Source organism: Rhipicephalus sanguineus, chromosome 3, assembly GCF_013339695.2.
Source record: "Rhipicephalus sanguineus isolate Rsan-2018 chromosome 3, BIME_Rsan_1.4, whole genome shotgun sequence".
NCBI classification, from domain to species: domain Eukaryota; kingdom Metazoa; phylum Arthropoda; class Arachnida; order Ixodida; family Ixodidae; genus Rhipicephalus; species Rhipicephalus sanguineus.
Window position 1 is genome coordinate 122,245,596 of NC_051178.1, and position 13,337 is coordinate 122,258,932.

The following is a 13,337-nucleotide window of genomic DNA, read 5'->3' on the forward strand; positions in this document are numbered from 1 at the left end:
GATGTAATATGGGCTACCTTGGGCTAGTTACCAGGCTAGAGGGTATGCAATTACCAACATTTGTATTACTGTTGTCTTTATACTGTCCACCATAGTTTGCACTGCAGGACACTGCTCATTGTAGCTTGAACACCATGCTCTACCAGGACATGTACAAAAAGAAATTTACTTTCAGGGATGTACGTGCCAAATGCACTATACAGTCAGTGTGTAAACAAGCCCTGAAAATCTGGGAACGTACAATAAACTTGTACAAACAGCTTGCCAACAATTGTCCATAGAAATGAAGGTGAAGCCATGGAGGCAAAGCATGGTGAAGCAAAAGTGCTCTTGACAAAATAGTCTCATATTCTCTCTTGCACTTGTTGGTCACTTGTGGGCTCAGTCAGGCAAGTAGATACATATTGAAAATAAGGCCATAATTTTAGTGGCCAAGTGAATCAGACACAAATGCACAGCTGTTGCATAAATTTCATTTACTCATCACTATGTGAACGATGGTAACATACACATACAACAGAGAAGTAGAAAGGCACTCCCACAGGTTTGTTCTTGGGTGGAGTAAATATGTTTAGTTCTCAATAAATAGTGTCCATGCAACCAACTCTCTCTTGTGACCATAAGAGCCGCATTTTGTGCCACCACATGAAGTCCACAGACGTGAAGAAGGCGGCCATGCACTAACGCGAACTCAACAGCAATATGTGGGATAGGTGATAAGGTTAGTACCCCTGCCACACAGCACCGTAAATGCGATTTTATTTTGATGAATGCACCATGTTAAAAACTGTACTGTGTTGAAGCGTTCTGGCTATCCGGAAAAACTGGGCTTACTCAGTGGCTTTGATAAACTCCACTTGAAGAAGAATTGGTAGACTCATTTACGTAGAGTGACCTTTTGTAAAGCTCGTGTGGCAGGGGTACTGCGGTTACTCGAGTTATGTAAATGACGCTCTCCTCCTCGCAAGGAGAACAAGAAAATGTTCAAAACACTTCTGCATAGATACTTCTTGCCTTACAAAACTCTGCCACGTGGGCACACTGCTCTCTCTTTATATTAAACATGGGCAACAATGTAGATTTTTTTTTTGCATAAATCTAGGTTTTAAACAATTTAAACAATACGCAAACGGCGAACATTGCGCATGTTCCAGTTGCACCAATAGCAAGAATAACAAAAAAGGAAACCGCCACAGTCAAATGAAAAAAAAAAAAAATCTTATCGAAGTGTTCCACATTGCAAATTCTGCAAGGACTCTTCCACAATGCAGCCTTCAACAGCACTTGACGTACACAACTTTTGTGAACAGTACGTTGATACAAGCAAGGCACGGTGGTGGTAATATGGCTGCTAGTTGTTAGTATTACACACTACACTTGCTACACATTGCAATCTGCTATAAAACTTGTTCTATGTGTTTAAATATAAACATCTGAAGAAGAAAAAAAAGCACATTGCCACAAGCAATATTGCTGCCTTTATCCGAAATGGAACACACCACCAGCCTTATCTCGCCAACTGAGTCCATCACCATTTCCTTGCAAGAGCAAAAGTGCAGGCATACAACACAACACCAAGCTTTGGAGCAACAACACATGACCTTTTAAGTTTCTGTACAGCACAATGCCAAATGGCACTGGGCAACCGTAATGCGTAGTGTGTGCCCAAATTTCTCAACAACAGAAAACACAAGGGTCAGTTTGTACATTTACCACAATTCTAGGAGGACTTTGGGTACCACACAACATGTACTTACACCCAAAGAGTAGCACGGAAAATGTAAGTACTGCAACGTACAAGACGACAATACAAAGAAAGCACCGAGACCATTGGCTGTGCGGCAGTGCAAATGGAGGAGTGTGTTTAAGTTTACCACAAAAGCTCACTAGCAGGTTCAGTTGTGCTTTGAAACTAGTCAGTGGATACAGTAGACTTGCACTAATTCAATTTCAGGCTAGTTCCTGCAACCTAAACAGAGATCCCATCAAATTACAAGCACCATACCATAAGAAAATGCAAGTTCCATACTTGTGAAACCCATGTTCCATAAAATGTAGTGGCTGACTGCAGCTTTAGAGCCCAAGGTTTGGCACTTTCTCAAACGATTATCAATTGGCGTTTAGTATCTCAAAAACTTCCTAACAAACTTGTGAACCAACTTGTACGAAACTAGGCTTAGGTCTATTGAATACCAAATTGCACAAAAAATACAGTCAACTGCCGATTTTTCGGACTCCCTAGAAACCGCGAAATCGTCCGAAAAAACAAATTCATGCTTTTTTATTCTGCTCAAGTGGTCAAATCGCCACAGCCACGTCCGAAATAGCTTTAATGCCTCCCAGTACAATTATCAGGCATTTTGGTGCGCGCCCAGGCTCTCACAAATACATTCGGTACCTGCCGCGAACCCCGCTTAACTACGTATGTGCCAACCGCCACTTTTGCGTCTCGTGATGAACGCCGCTGATAACAGCAAAGCGCGGAATGGATTACGGCTATCCCGCATGAAGCGTTTGTAAACGATGACGCGGAACACAAAGTCTGCGGCGGAAGCGCGGACGACTCGTCCGGCTTTCCCCGATGCGTGTGCGCATGTAAAAATGCGCACACACATCGCCGAATCGCCACCGATACGCAGCATTTGCTGCCGTGTCAAGCCGATCGTTTCTAGTTGTGTGCAGCACATCGCCAACTAAGCTGACGCCGTCACTTTACTGTTGCTGTATCGTACGCACGCATTTATCATGAATGGGTTCGTGATGCGCACTTAGTTCCTGACCGCACATGGGCGCGGCAATGGCGATCTGGTTTCCTCCGCGAAGGCAACACGTCTATGCGGCGCACTTAGCGGTCTCGCACAAAGAGGCAGCAGGAATGGCGGCGCAGCGCATTTGGGTTCTCGGCTATTAAATGCGTGCAGTACGCATGCAACTGCGCTAGGTCAAGTGCACTACCGATCAGTAAACTAAAGATGCTTATCGTAAGGGTTGTCAGTGATTAAGCCGCACTGGCGCATTTGCCAGCTGCCGCCATCACGCCTCCATGCATTTCCGCTGCTTATCCGTAACATCGCCGCACGGCGCCGTGATAGCGGCCCCTTTGAATTTCTGGTCTGCTTCACCCCATAACGCTTTGGCATTGTGGCAAAGCTGACTTTCGGACTCTGCTACTGTCTCAAACAGATCGACTCGTGAAAGCGCTGGTTCGAACCTAAGAGATGATAGACGCGGCAGAGGTGGGAGCTTCAAATAATGCCGTTCGGACCTGCAATTTGGGCAGAAAGTCCGAAAAATGGGACGCGGAATAGCTTCAGCGTCCGAAATTTTGGACGTTCTAATACATTTAAGTCTATGGGGCTGGTGACGGTGCCGCGAAAGCGTCCGAATTTTCGAGCATGTCCGGAAAATCGGGCGTCCGAAAAATCGGCAGTTGACTGTATGTAGGTGCTAACTAGCACTAAATACGATAAATTTAAAATAGAAATAAAATTAATGGAAGCCTACTGGAATCTGATGTGAAACACCTGTGTGTGGCACATGAAATATTTTTTGACGTTTTTCAACATTTCACCGAGTGTGTCGCATCACATATTCAACAAAAAGAGTGACCATAGCGAGTCATTTTGCTGAAGTGGTGCAGAGGCGGTACAAAGGAAGCAAGGCAAACAAAGCAGCAAACGGGAGAGACAAAAGAATGCTCAATGAGCAAGCTGAGAAATGGTCTATGGCCTAGCTATGCACAATTAAGAGAGCAACTTTTAATTTATAAATGAGGTGGTGAAATGGTGCCATCCTTCTCTAAAGCAAATGACATGGGCTATCCACCCACAATTCTGATGTGACAAATGTATCTGCACACCCGAGAGGCGCTTTACTACACCCGACTTCTAAAAACAAAAATCCCGCTAGGTTCCATTTTTTATACACTGCAGCTACGAAGAAATGTCTCACGTTTAGTAAGACTCATTTAAATTAAAAAGACGAGCTGCGTAGTGAATAAGTGCAATAAGGTACAGCAAGGGCAGGTTAAAATCTGATAATGAACCTACGAGGATTTCGAAACAAAATATAAAAATAAATCTATGAATCTTGCACTTTTGAATGTTTGAACGTCCCCAAACTTTCCCAAAGTTGTCGCAGTACACGTGGAAGTCCACGAGACCAGGAAAAGCAAAATTCATGCACTGTTCAGATACTACTTCTATGTGGCAATACACAATGTTAGTACAGCCTTCTTTATAACATGACCAAATTCAGAAGTTCCTAAAGGCGGCTGCTTTCTAAATGCATCCTTTACTTAGATTATCAGACGTTTCTGAGGAATTCTGCTTAGCCCACTTGATTGGCGATAAATTAACAGATGTTGAATGTTACAAAGAAGTGCTCCTCTTATTTATACGTTTTAGTGCTTGGCAATGAATATGCACCACTGTTAGCACAGCTTGTTTCTTCAAAACTTACAATTAAATTAAGGTCTTTCGTGCATAACACTCACGGGTTCACACGCAACATGTTACAATATGTATATTATATATAGCATGTATGTATATGTGTATATATTTATATATGTATACTATATATATTTAAATATATTAACCGCAGAAAAATACTACACAAGCCAAAACATAAAAACACACAAACAGACATACAAGAAATGTAGAAGGTATCAACGAAACTGCCTGCTGCCACTGTTAGAAGCACGACTGCGTGTGTGTGACATGCTTAACTCCTTCAGCAGCAGCAGCTACGTCTTGTCTTCTTGTTTTGTTCGGAACATTTTCAAATGATTTATCCATGAAAATTGACAAGATTGCCTAGGTAGGATTATTTGAACATGACGGCAGATAGTCTGAAGTCTTGATCTGTTTACGCAACACTTTCAAGCACACGCAAATGAGCAGAATGAGGGTGCCTAATCATAAGAAAGCAGTACGCAATACGCCACGCATGTACTTGTGCGAAAAAAAAAAAAAAAAGCGGCTCGGCCACACTGTGCAGCGGTTTCGGTGAATGAATAAAGGAACTTGCACTTACACCCACTTCCAATTAAATAAACTTTAAAGGAGCCGATCGTTACTGAGCTGAGACGACAGGCATACCACAATAAGATGCAATAACTGAAGAATGGGAGAGGGAAGGAGTGCTCACGGGGATTCGCAGATAGCATGTTCTGTAAATCGACGGCAAAGGATACACAGAACGACAGAATGAGTCACAATACCTCAGTGGCCGCTTTTTTAATCTGTGCACACTACTTGATCCTCAACAATACAAAGGGCGAGATGTTGCCGAAGAACCCAATGGGAGAAAACAAGAATTTCAGTCTGTACACTTCGTGGGACTCAGAAAAGACACAATATTTGTACGAACATAATGTGACCACGAATATAATGCGAGGGGAGGTGTCTGGAGGCTAAAAAAGAAAAGAATGTTTAAAAATTTATATACATAGTAATGATTAATAACGCAAACCATACTGCGGGCTTGAGACGTAACACTTCGGTTAACAACAATATGCAGTAGTTGCGGACCACATGTTTCAAGTGCTGGGTTCTGTACAGACGCGCATTTCTGCAGGGGACCAAATGTTTTTAGCGATACTGCTTGCTTGCACATGTGCTTCCACTTCTGTAAATGCATGTCTGTGTCCTTGCTACGACATTTGAAAGGCTAGCTTCCTTGCACAGATCGGATGTCCTCCGCATATCAAGGGGTGAAAGGGAAAAAGATCTTGCACTATATTCAATCAATGGCTCCAAACATCATGCGAGACAATTCTAGAAGCTCATAATCCTCCCCCCCCTCCCCCCACAAAGAAAACCTCCTGTTACAGACATGCCAATAAAAGATTGCTTCTCAACTACAAAATGTTCTTCCGCTGCAAGTACTAGTAGCTAGTGCTTTTTGCATAATAAGGAACCTCTCAGCAGTGTTATGGACATTATGAAGCATGACCGCACGGCCTCACTTTTAAATGACGCATTGGAAGGTTGGTTTAACAGATTCACCATGCCTGCTGAAAAGAGGATGGACCAATTAGTTGCACTAATTAGTCGCTAACGGTCCTTTAAACAACAGTAACGATGCAAGGCTGCTAGTGCGATTTGCCAGGAAAGGCTTGGTGGGTAATGTCTCAGTAACAAAGAAAGAAAGAAAGAAAGGGATAATTCTGTCTGGCCAGGTTCCAATAATCAGACAACCAATAACCATGGTGCATCATATACATTTGCCAGCGGTGTGTGATTACAAGTTCCTGAAAAACATGCTTACAGGAACAAGGAAATGGTAAAATGCTGCCTGGCTGTTGCAAGCTGCCCATAATGTGCGTAGGTTGACCACAGCAGTGCATTATTTGCATGATGCCTCAGTATGAGGGACAATCTGCTAGAGGAATGGTCCGGGTGGCGTTACAGGCACGGATGACAACTCGGGATTATACAGCAAGCTTTTTCTGCCGCATGTGTGCGCGACATATCAACTGGGCTGCTGCCCATAAAATATTCGGCTCTGTAAGTGGTACAGCCGGGCCATTACTTCACGTGCAGCAACACAACAGCCCTCGACATTCAAGTGACGGGGTTTGACAGTCAATCAGGGACACGGTGATCATATCAGCACGCGCCACATCTGAACACTGCTACATCACGTGCATCCATTGCACACTATCCAAGATGACAACGTTCACGCCTTCCTGTACAAGCAGTGCGGGTAACGCACTTAAAACACGATGCCGCGTTACCTACATTAATTGCATGTGCAGCCCACTACATGTAAACCCCAAGTTCTTCAAGAGCGGCATCGTACAGCTCCTTCACTCTGGAATGACATAAGCGATGAGTACGTGATTAAGTCTTTCCGTCTCCATAGAGCACCGGCATGGGTCGTAACCGTTGTAGGTGATTTCTTTGCTTTTAGCTAGGTTCAGCATTCACAGGGCGTATAATATGTACAGGGCTTGAAGAGCGAATGAGAAGGACCTCGGGTGGCCGACTAGGAAGAAACGTGGCTTGGACTCCCACTGTGGCTGAAACTCGGGGCCCATGTGCTCACGTTTGGCCAATGCAAAGAGGGGAGCACACGGGGGAATGCCGTTAGAGAAGGCATAGAGAAGTTGGCACGTCTACCCAAGTGCCTCGGGCTTGGCGCCATGCGGATCCTGTTCCCTCATAGCAACGGGACCGGCAGTGTGCACTGGAAGGGCAGAGAAGCCGTGTGACTTCGGAAAGATGAGAGCTGAAGCAGCGTAGGCTAAGGCACGTCCATGTGGCTGACCAGGCTTCCGTTGGCATTGCCCGGGGAAGGCAGCGCTGGTGCAGGGATAGGTGGTACAGGAATGTTGAGATCACTAGTAAGGGGTCGTGCCAGCGACGAGGCACTGGGCACGGAGGCGGTCCTCTGCTGTTGCTGCCGCGCAAACATGAGCAAGTAGTTGTCGTCCCCTATGGGTGCTTGCCTGCAGTGACACGGAAATGGCACAGTTCAATCTGCTGCTCTGATTAGAGAGACACCTTAAGAGAACTGTTTTTTGGAAACAAAAATCGCAAAAAAAGTTGAAAATTTTTCGAAAATGTTTATTTTGGATTCTGCCATTTCCAATGCATAACCTCTCCAATTTTCGTGCATCCCAGATAATTGTTTAGACATAACGGCATTTCCTACCACTTCAGTGACCTTTCTCAGTTTCATTTTTTTCGTAAACTTACAATCTTCTGAAAGACTTTTCTCAGCTTTGGCACACTCAATGTAGACAATTCCTTTTGTGCTGAAAAACTGGGTTTTTTGTGAGTGCTAAAGGGTGCCAAAAGTTACAAATCTTTAGGAAGAGGGATATAGTTTTTTTTTCTCAGCCATTTAAATGAAAACTTTAAAGGTCCATAACTTTTGTTCTAGGAAAGCTAGAACCATAATGTTACACTTCTTGCACTTCTTGGCATGTGTGAAATCCAATGACATTTAATACAGCAACAGCTGTGCAGATAGTTTACCGTATTTACTCGAATCTAGGCCGGCCCCGATTCTAAGCCGACCCCCGAAATTCGCAAGGACGGAAAAGAACTAAACCTTAATCATTGTACTCGAATCTAAGCCGACCCCCCCCACTTTCGCACATCGTTTTTTCGAAAAAAAAAACATCGGCTTAGATTCGAATAAATACAGTAATAAAAGTGTGATCAAGAGATGTGGTCATAAATGATTAATTTCAAAATTAATGGCATAGAATACAAGAAAACCGGGTTCATATTTCATATCAGCACATGAAAACACGTAAGCCCTGAAGTTTTCATCATCCTAGATTAAATAATAAAACACTGTCTAAAAACTGCTTCCTCCTTTAACTTTTCGTGAATTTCATAATAAGCCATTGTGGAAAAAAAAAAAAAACGATGGATAATGGTTACAATACAGTACTGTTTATGTATAGTGAATATATTCCAAACTCTGGTGACTTGCTGTATAAGCTGTCTATGCTGTATACAGTATAACCTCATTACAACGGATCTGCTTACAAAAGACATTTGGCTACTGCAGACAAATTTGCGGCGTTATGCCAACTTCCCTATCTGTTCCATTGATTGAGCTTTGTTTACAACGGATTCTGGTACAACGGACATTCGGATATAATTGACTAAAATGTGAGGCCAGCAAGGTGGTCAGGACCCCTTTAGAGTGGACTTTTCTACCACGGACATTCCAAATTCAATAACTTCAAACTTCAAAGATCGCTTGGCATACTTTCGGGACAGGAACAGTGCGCCGGATATCGACGTATCGATTTAAGAACAAAGGCCCCCGGTTTCCGGTCTGTCAATGATCAGTTATGCCTAGCCGAGGGAGGCGACAAAAAAACATCGCGCAGGATGCTTGGTCTTGCGTTTTGGGGCACCGATGCACGAAACTGCTAGCTGCTGCCACCGCTACTCTGAGCGGTCGCTGCACGGTGAGCTTGGCCAGGGGGTACGCTGCCGAAGCGTACAATGCCCATCCGTGGTTCCGAGGAGCCAGTGGGCGATGTGATTTGTTGCTTGCGACGGAGCACACTGCGGCTTCTTCGCTTTTGCATGTCCCCTAGCGCGATGTTCTTGCCCGCAAAGTTCAGATTCATCTTGTACATGGGCGCCGTCAGCATAGTTAGGCCTAGCCACTACTTCGAGCAGAAAGCTTGGTGATGTGCTTGGCCGTGGTGCCCAATGTTTCCAAGTATGTCATGCTCAATTGCGAGTACAAAGAGTTGTCCCCGGACTGTCTTCGTCCCGAGGTCCAAAGTGCTGATGAGCAGAACCTCTAACTGCGGGTCTGACTAGCCAACGCTATTACAGTTGGCCCGAGACGCACGTCCGCGATGTTCGTGACGAGTGTGACGCGACATCGTAATCAGACGACTGAGCTTCCGCTTGCAGCCGCCAAAGTAAAGCGTCATATATTCTAAATGATCGTCAACCTGTGAACACAGAACTAATGCGAACGCATCACTAAGTAGCGCGATTTTCGACAGCTGTGACCTCGCAACGCGCAAGCAGCAGATGACGCTATCCCGGCCGCGTGAGCATCGGTCCAATGGCGAGACATGCTGGAGTAACATGGCAGAAGCAGCTAATTGGAAGCCTCGAAACGAACGTCAAACATTTGCTTTTTATACGCTTGTTTCCGAATGCAGGAGCTAGCTGAAGTGGGGAATATGAATACGGAGAAATGCTCTTTCCAATGAGCCCGGTTGCGCCATTGCGGAGCTATGACTTTTTGAAAAACGCAGTTTTTTTTTTTGCAATTTCCACATTAATTTTCGCCACCTCGGCAGGCGCAACAATTTTTTTTACAGCAAGGGAGTATGTAAAATCCAAGTACTGTTACAACAGACTTTTATGTAAACACTGAAAGGGTCTGTTATAACCGGAGAGAATTACGAGTAACAAACATGGTCGTATTTTTAACGGGGCACCAAAAAAAAACGATTTTTGGAAAATCGCATTTCCAGTTTCTGTAGCCCATTTTCCGATTCCGAAATATCTTCACTGAAAACTACATAGAAGTGCTATAAAATTTTTTTTTGCGTCTGCCGACTTGGCGAAAATTGCGGAAATAGCAAAAAAAAAAGCGTTTTTCAAAATTATAGCTAGGCAACGGCGCAACCGGGCGCCACCATTTTGGGCTCGTCGTAAAGAGCATTTCTCCGTGCTCAAGTTCTCCATTTCAGCTAGCTCCTCCATTCAGTCACAAGCGTACAAAAAGCACATGTTTGAAGTTCAATTCAAGGCCTCCGATTGGCTGCTCCTGCCGTGATGCTCGCTTGGGATCGTCGTCTGCTGCTTGTGCGTAGCGAGGTCGTGGCTGTCGAAAATTGCACTACTTAGTGACGCGTTCGCACTCGTTCTGTGTTCACGGGTCGACGCTAATTTATAACGCTTTAGTTTGGCAACTGCAAGCGGAAGCTCAATCATCAGATTACGATAGCGCGCCGGACTCGTAGCGAACATCGCAGACGTGCGTAAAACATCGCAGATGTGCGGCTGTAATAGCGCTGACTCGTTGGACCCGCTGTTAGAGGTTCTTCTTATCAGCACTTCGGAGCTTATGACGAAGACCACCGCGGGACAACTCTTTGTACTCGCAATCGAGCATGCCGTACTTTGAAACATCGGGCACCGCGGCCACGCACATCGCAACCGAGCTTTCTACTCGATGTCGTGGGTCGTGGCAAGGCCTAACTCCGTTCACGGTGCCGATGTACGAGACAAATCTGAACTTTGCGGGCAAGAACACCGCGCTAGCGGACATGCGAAAGTGAAGAAGCCGCAACGTTCTTCGTCGCATGCAACGAATCTCATCGCCCGCTGGCTCCTCAGAATCACGGATGGGCATTTTGCGCATCGGCAGCGGACCCCCCGGCCAAGCTCGCCGCGCAGCGACCGCTCGGAGAGGCGGTGAAAACGCACGCTGCGTGCCGATTTTTCATCGCTACAGCTAGGCATAGCTGATCATTGACAGACCGGAGATCGGCGGTCTTCGTTTTCAAATCGGTACGTCGATATCCGCGGCGCGCTGTTCCCGCCCCGAAAGTATGCTAAGTGATGTTTGAAGTCGAAAGTTACTGAATTTGTCATGTCTGTGGTAGAAAAGTCCGCTCTAAAGGCGTCCTGACCACCTTGCTGGCCTGACATTTTAGTCAATTATATCCGAATGTCCGTTGTACCAGAATCCTTTGTAAACGAAGCTCAATCAATGGAACAAATACGAAGGTCGGCATAACGCCGCAAATTGGTATGTAATATCCGAATATCTGTTGTAAACAGATCCGTTGTAACGAGGTTATACTGTAACAGTGAGGGCTCGAGACAAAGCCCGTCACCGTATTACACTACGGTGACGGGCCCCGTCACCGTAGTCACTGCCCTTAGCAAAACGCTTTACCGCAGACACATTCAACAGAATGGCGGCGATAGCAATAGCAGCGCAGCGCGGGGATACAGGAACTGGAATGTAACATGTTCGCGATGTCAATACGATTTCCCGCAGTTGACCAGTGGCTTTGAAGCATAACGTAGCAATCGAAATAAAGCCTCATAGATCACAATTTAGCTTTCGTTTTGATCTCTGAGGCCCTACTTTATATGGTATGGGCGTCGGAGTAGATAATGGCTGGCGATTCGGCGTGCGCGACAGTCTCCAGACAGGGTCCAGATTATCGAATGTAGATCTTGCAGCTGCCCGAAATATCGGTCGTCTTTACACATTACTTCTATGGGATCATCGGCGGTGCCGAGCGACTGTCCGAATTACCGAGCATGTCCGAATTATTGGTGTCCGATTTATCGGTCGGCGACTGTATTACTAAACAAAAGAAAGGAAATTTTTTTCGAGGGGCTCACTTATATGTTGGACACCACCAAATAAATCGGACAATTAGGTAGGCCAGGGAAAGCATAGAGGACGTTAATTGTTACTATTACTGAGGTTTGAATAAAAACAAAGCAGTTTATGGTTCAGCAAACCCTCGGTCATCCATGCATTGCAGCTAGCTAAATCAGCCACATGGGTGCACTTGTGGTTATGCACAAACGGTGGTCGAACCCTTTGAGAACAGCTGAAGTATTCATCTTGCATTTACAGACCTTACACTCTTGCACCTTTTTTAGGGAGGCAGGTCATTTCATTTGCACTTTTATTCCTGTCTGCTTTTGATGAGGTTGCTTGCTGCAAAAACAATAGACATGAGTACGCATGCTCCTAAGTCACCGAGATGTTCATATGCAAGCGTGATGGAATGCTCTGCCACATTTACATAACACTGTACATTCAGCGACACTTACTTGGAGCCGTACTGCGTCTGTCGGTACAGATGGTGCCGATGTCGTTCATGCTTGACCTCCATGTTCTCCACAAAGGTCTTGATGGAAGACAACGTGGTATGCAAGCTGGCTGGGTCCTCGAGCACAAACCCAGAGGGAAGCCTGAACTCAACACCTGGCATGGCAGTGCTTTGCAATTGCTGCTGGCAAGTCTCTGCGAGAAATGCAAAGGACAAGCCTGTTCTTAACATCTGAAACTAATAGTGTAAAACCTTGTTAATACATAGCCGCTTTAAACATACTAATGCTTTAAATGTAGTTGCAAAGAATCCTCGACTGAGTCTCATATGCCCCAATGCATTTGCCGACCGCTTAAGCTGTAGTAGCTCATCCTATACGTTCTGGTTAGCGCGTACCGTGATAACACCTTGTCACGTAAGAGTTGACTCAGCACCTCAACTTGCTGATGACATAAAAAACCGCAAAAGCTTGTCAATCTTTTCAGTAAGTACAGAGACTGTACAGTAAGTACAGTACGCTCACCTATAAGCCTCTCAATAATGTGCATCTGTTTGAGGAAGATAGAATGGACCCGCTGCATCTCCCGGTCTGTGTCGATGGTCACCTTGATGTCGGCGAGGTTATACGAGGTCACGGGAGAGCATCCAGGTGCTGTTTCACTTTCTTCCTTGCAGCTGTAATAGACAGTATTTCCCACTTTCAGTCTGCATGCAAAAGACAATGTATTGCTAAGGGGTCACTAGCATTTTAAGTCAACTTCCTGTCCAATCTGAGCAGCACCTTTTGATAAATCATGATAAATCATGCGCTTGGCTGTTCTGTGAACAATTCCACGACAACTGGGAAAATGCTGACCGCATGATCTTTTAAAAGGAATAGATAAGCCTGCCTTTCTAAATAAGGAATTACAAGATCTTAAAAATAAATACAGTAGACTCTCAGCAAATGAAAATCTCTTAAACGTACTGCTGCTTAAACAGAACTGCATCTTGGTTTTCTACTTAAATTCTGCACCCTTGTACATCTCAAAGC

General features: G+C 45.0%; 1 protein-coding gene across 1 annotated transcript in view; it reads right to left on the reverse strand.

Moving 5' to 3' along the window:
• Nucleotides 1–459: 459 nt before the first annotated feature.
• LOC119385795 (ras GTPase-activating protein 3-like) overlaps nucleotides 460–13,337 on the reverse strand; it is a 45,985-nt gene continuing 33,107 nt past the window's right edge. Inside the window, 3 exon segments of the mRNA XM_037653178.2 lie at nucleotides 460–7,453; nucleotides 12,306–12,498; nucleotides 12,828–12,979. Coding sequence (XP_037509106.1) covers nucleotides 7,249–7,453; nucleotides 12,306–12,498; nucleotides 12,828–12,979 — 550 coding nt within the window. The 3' untranslated portion in view covers nucleotides 460–7,248.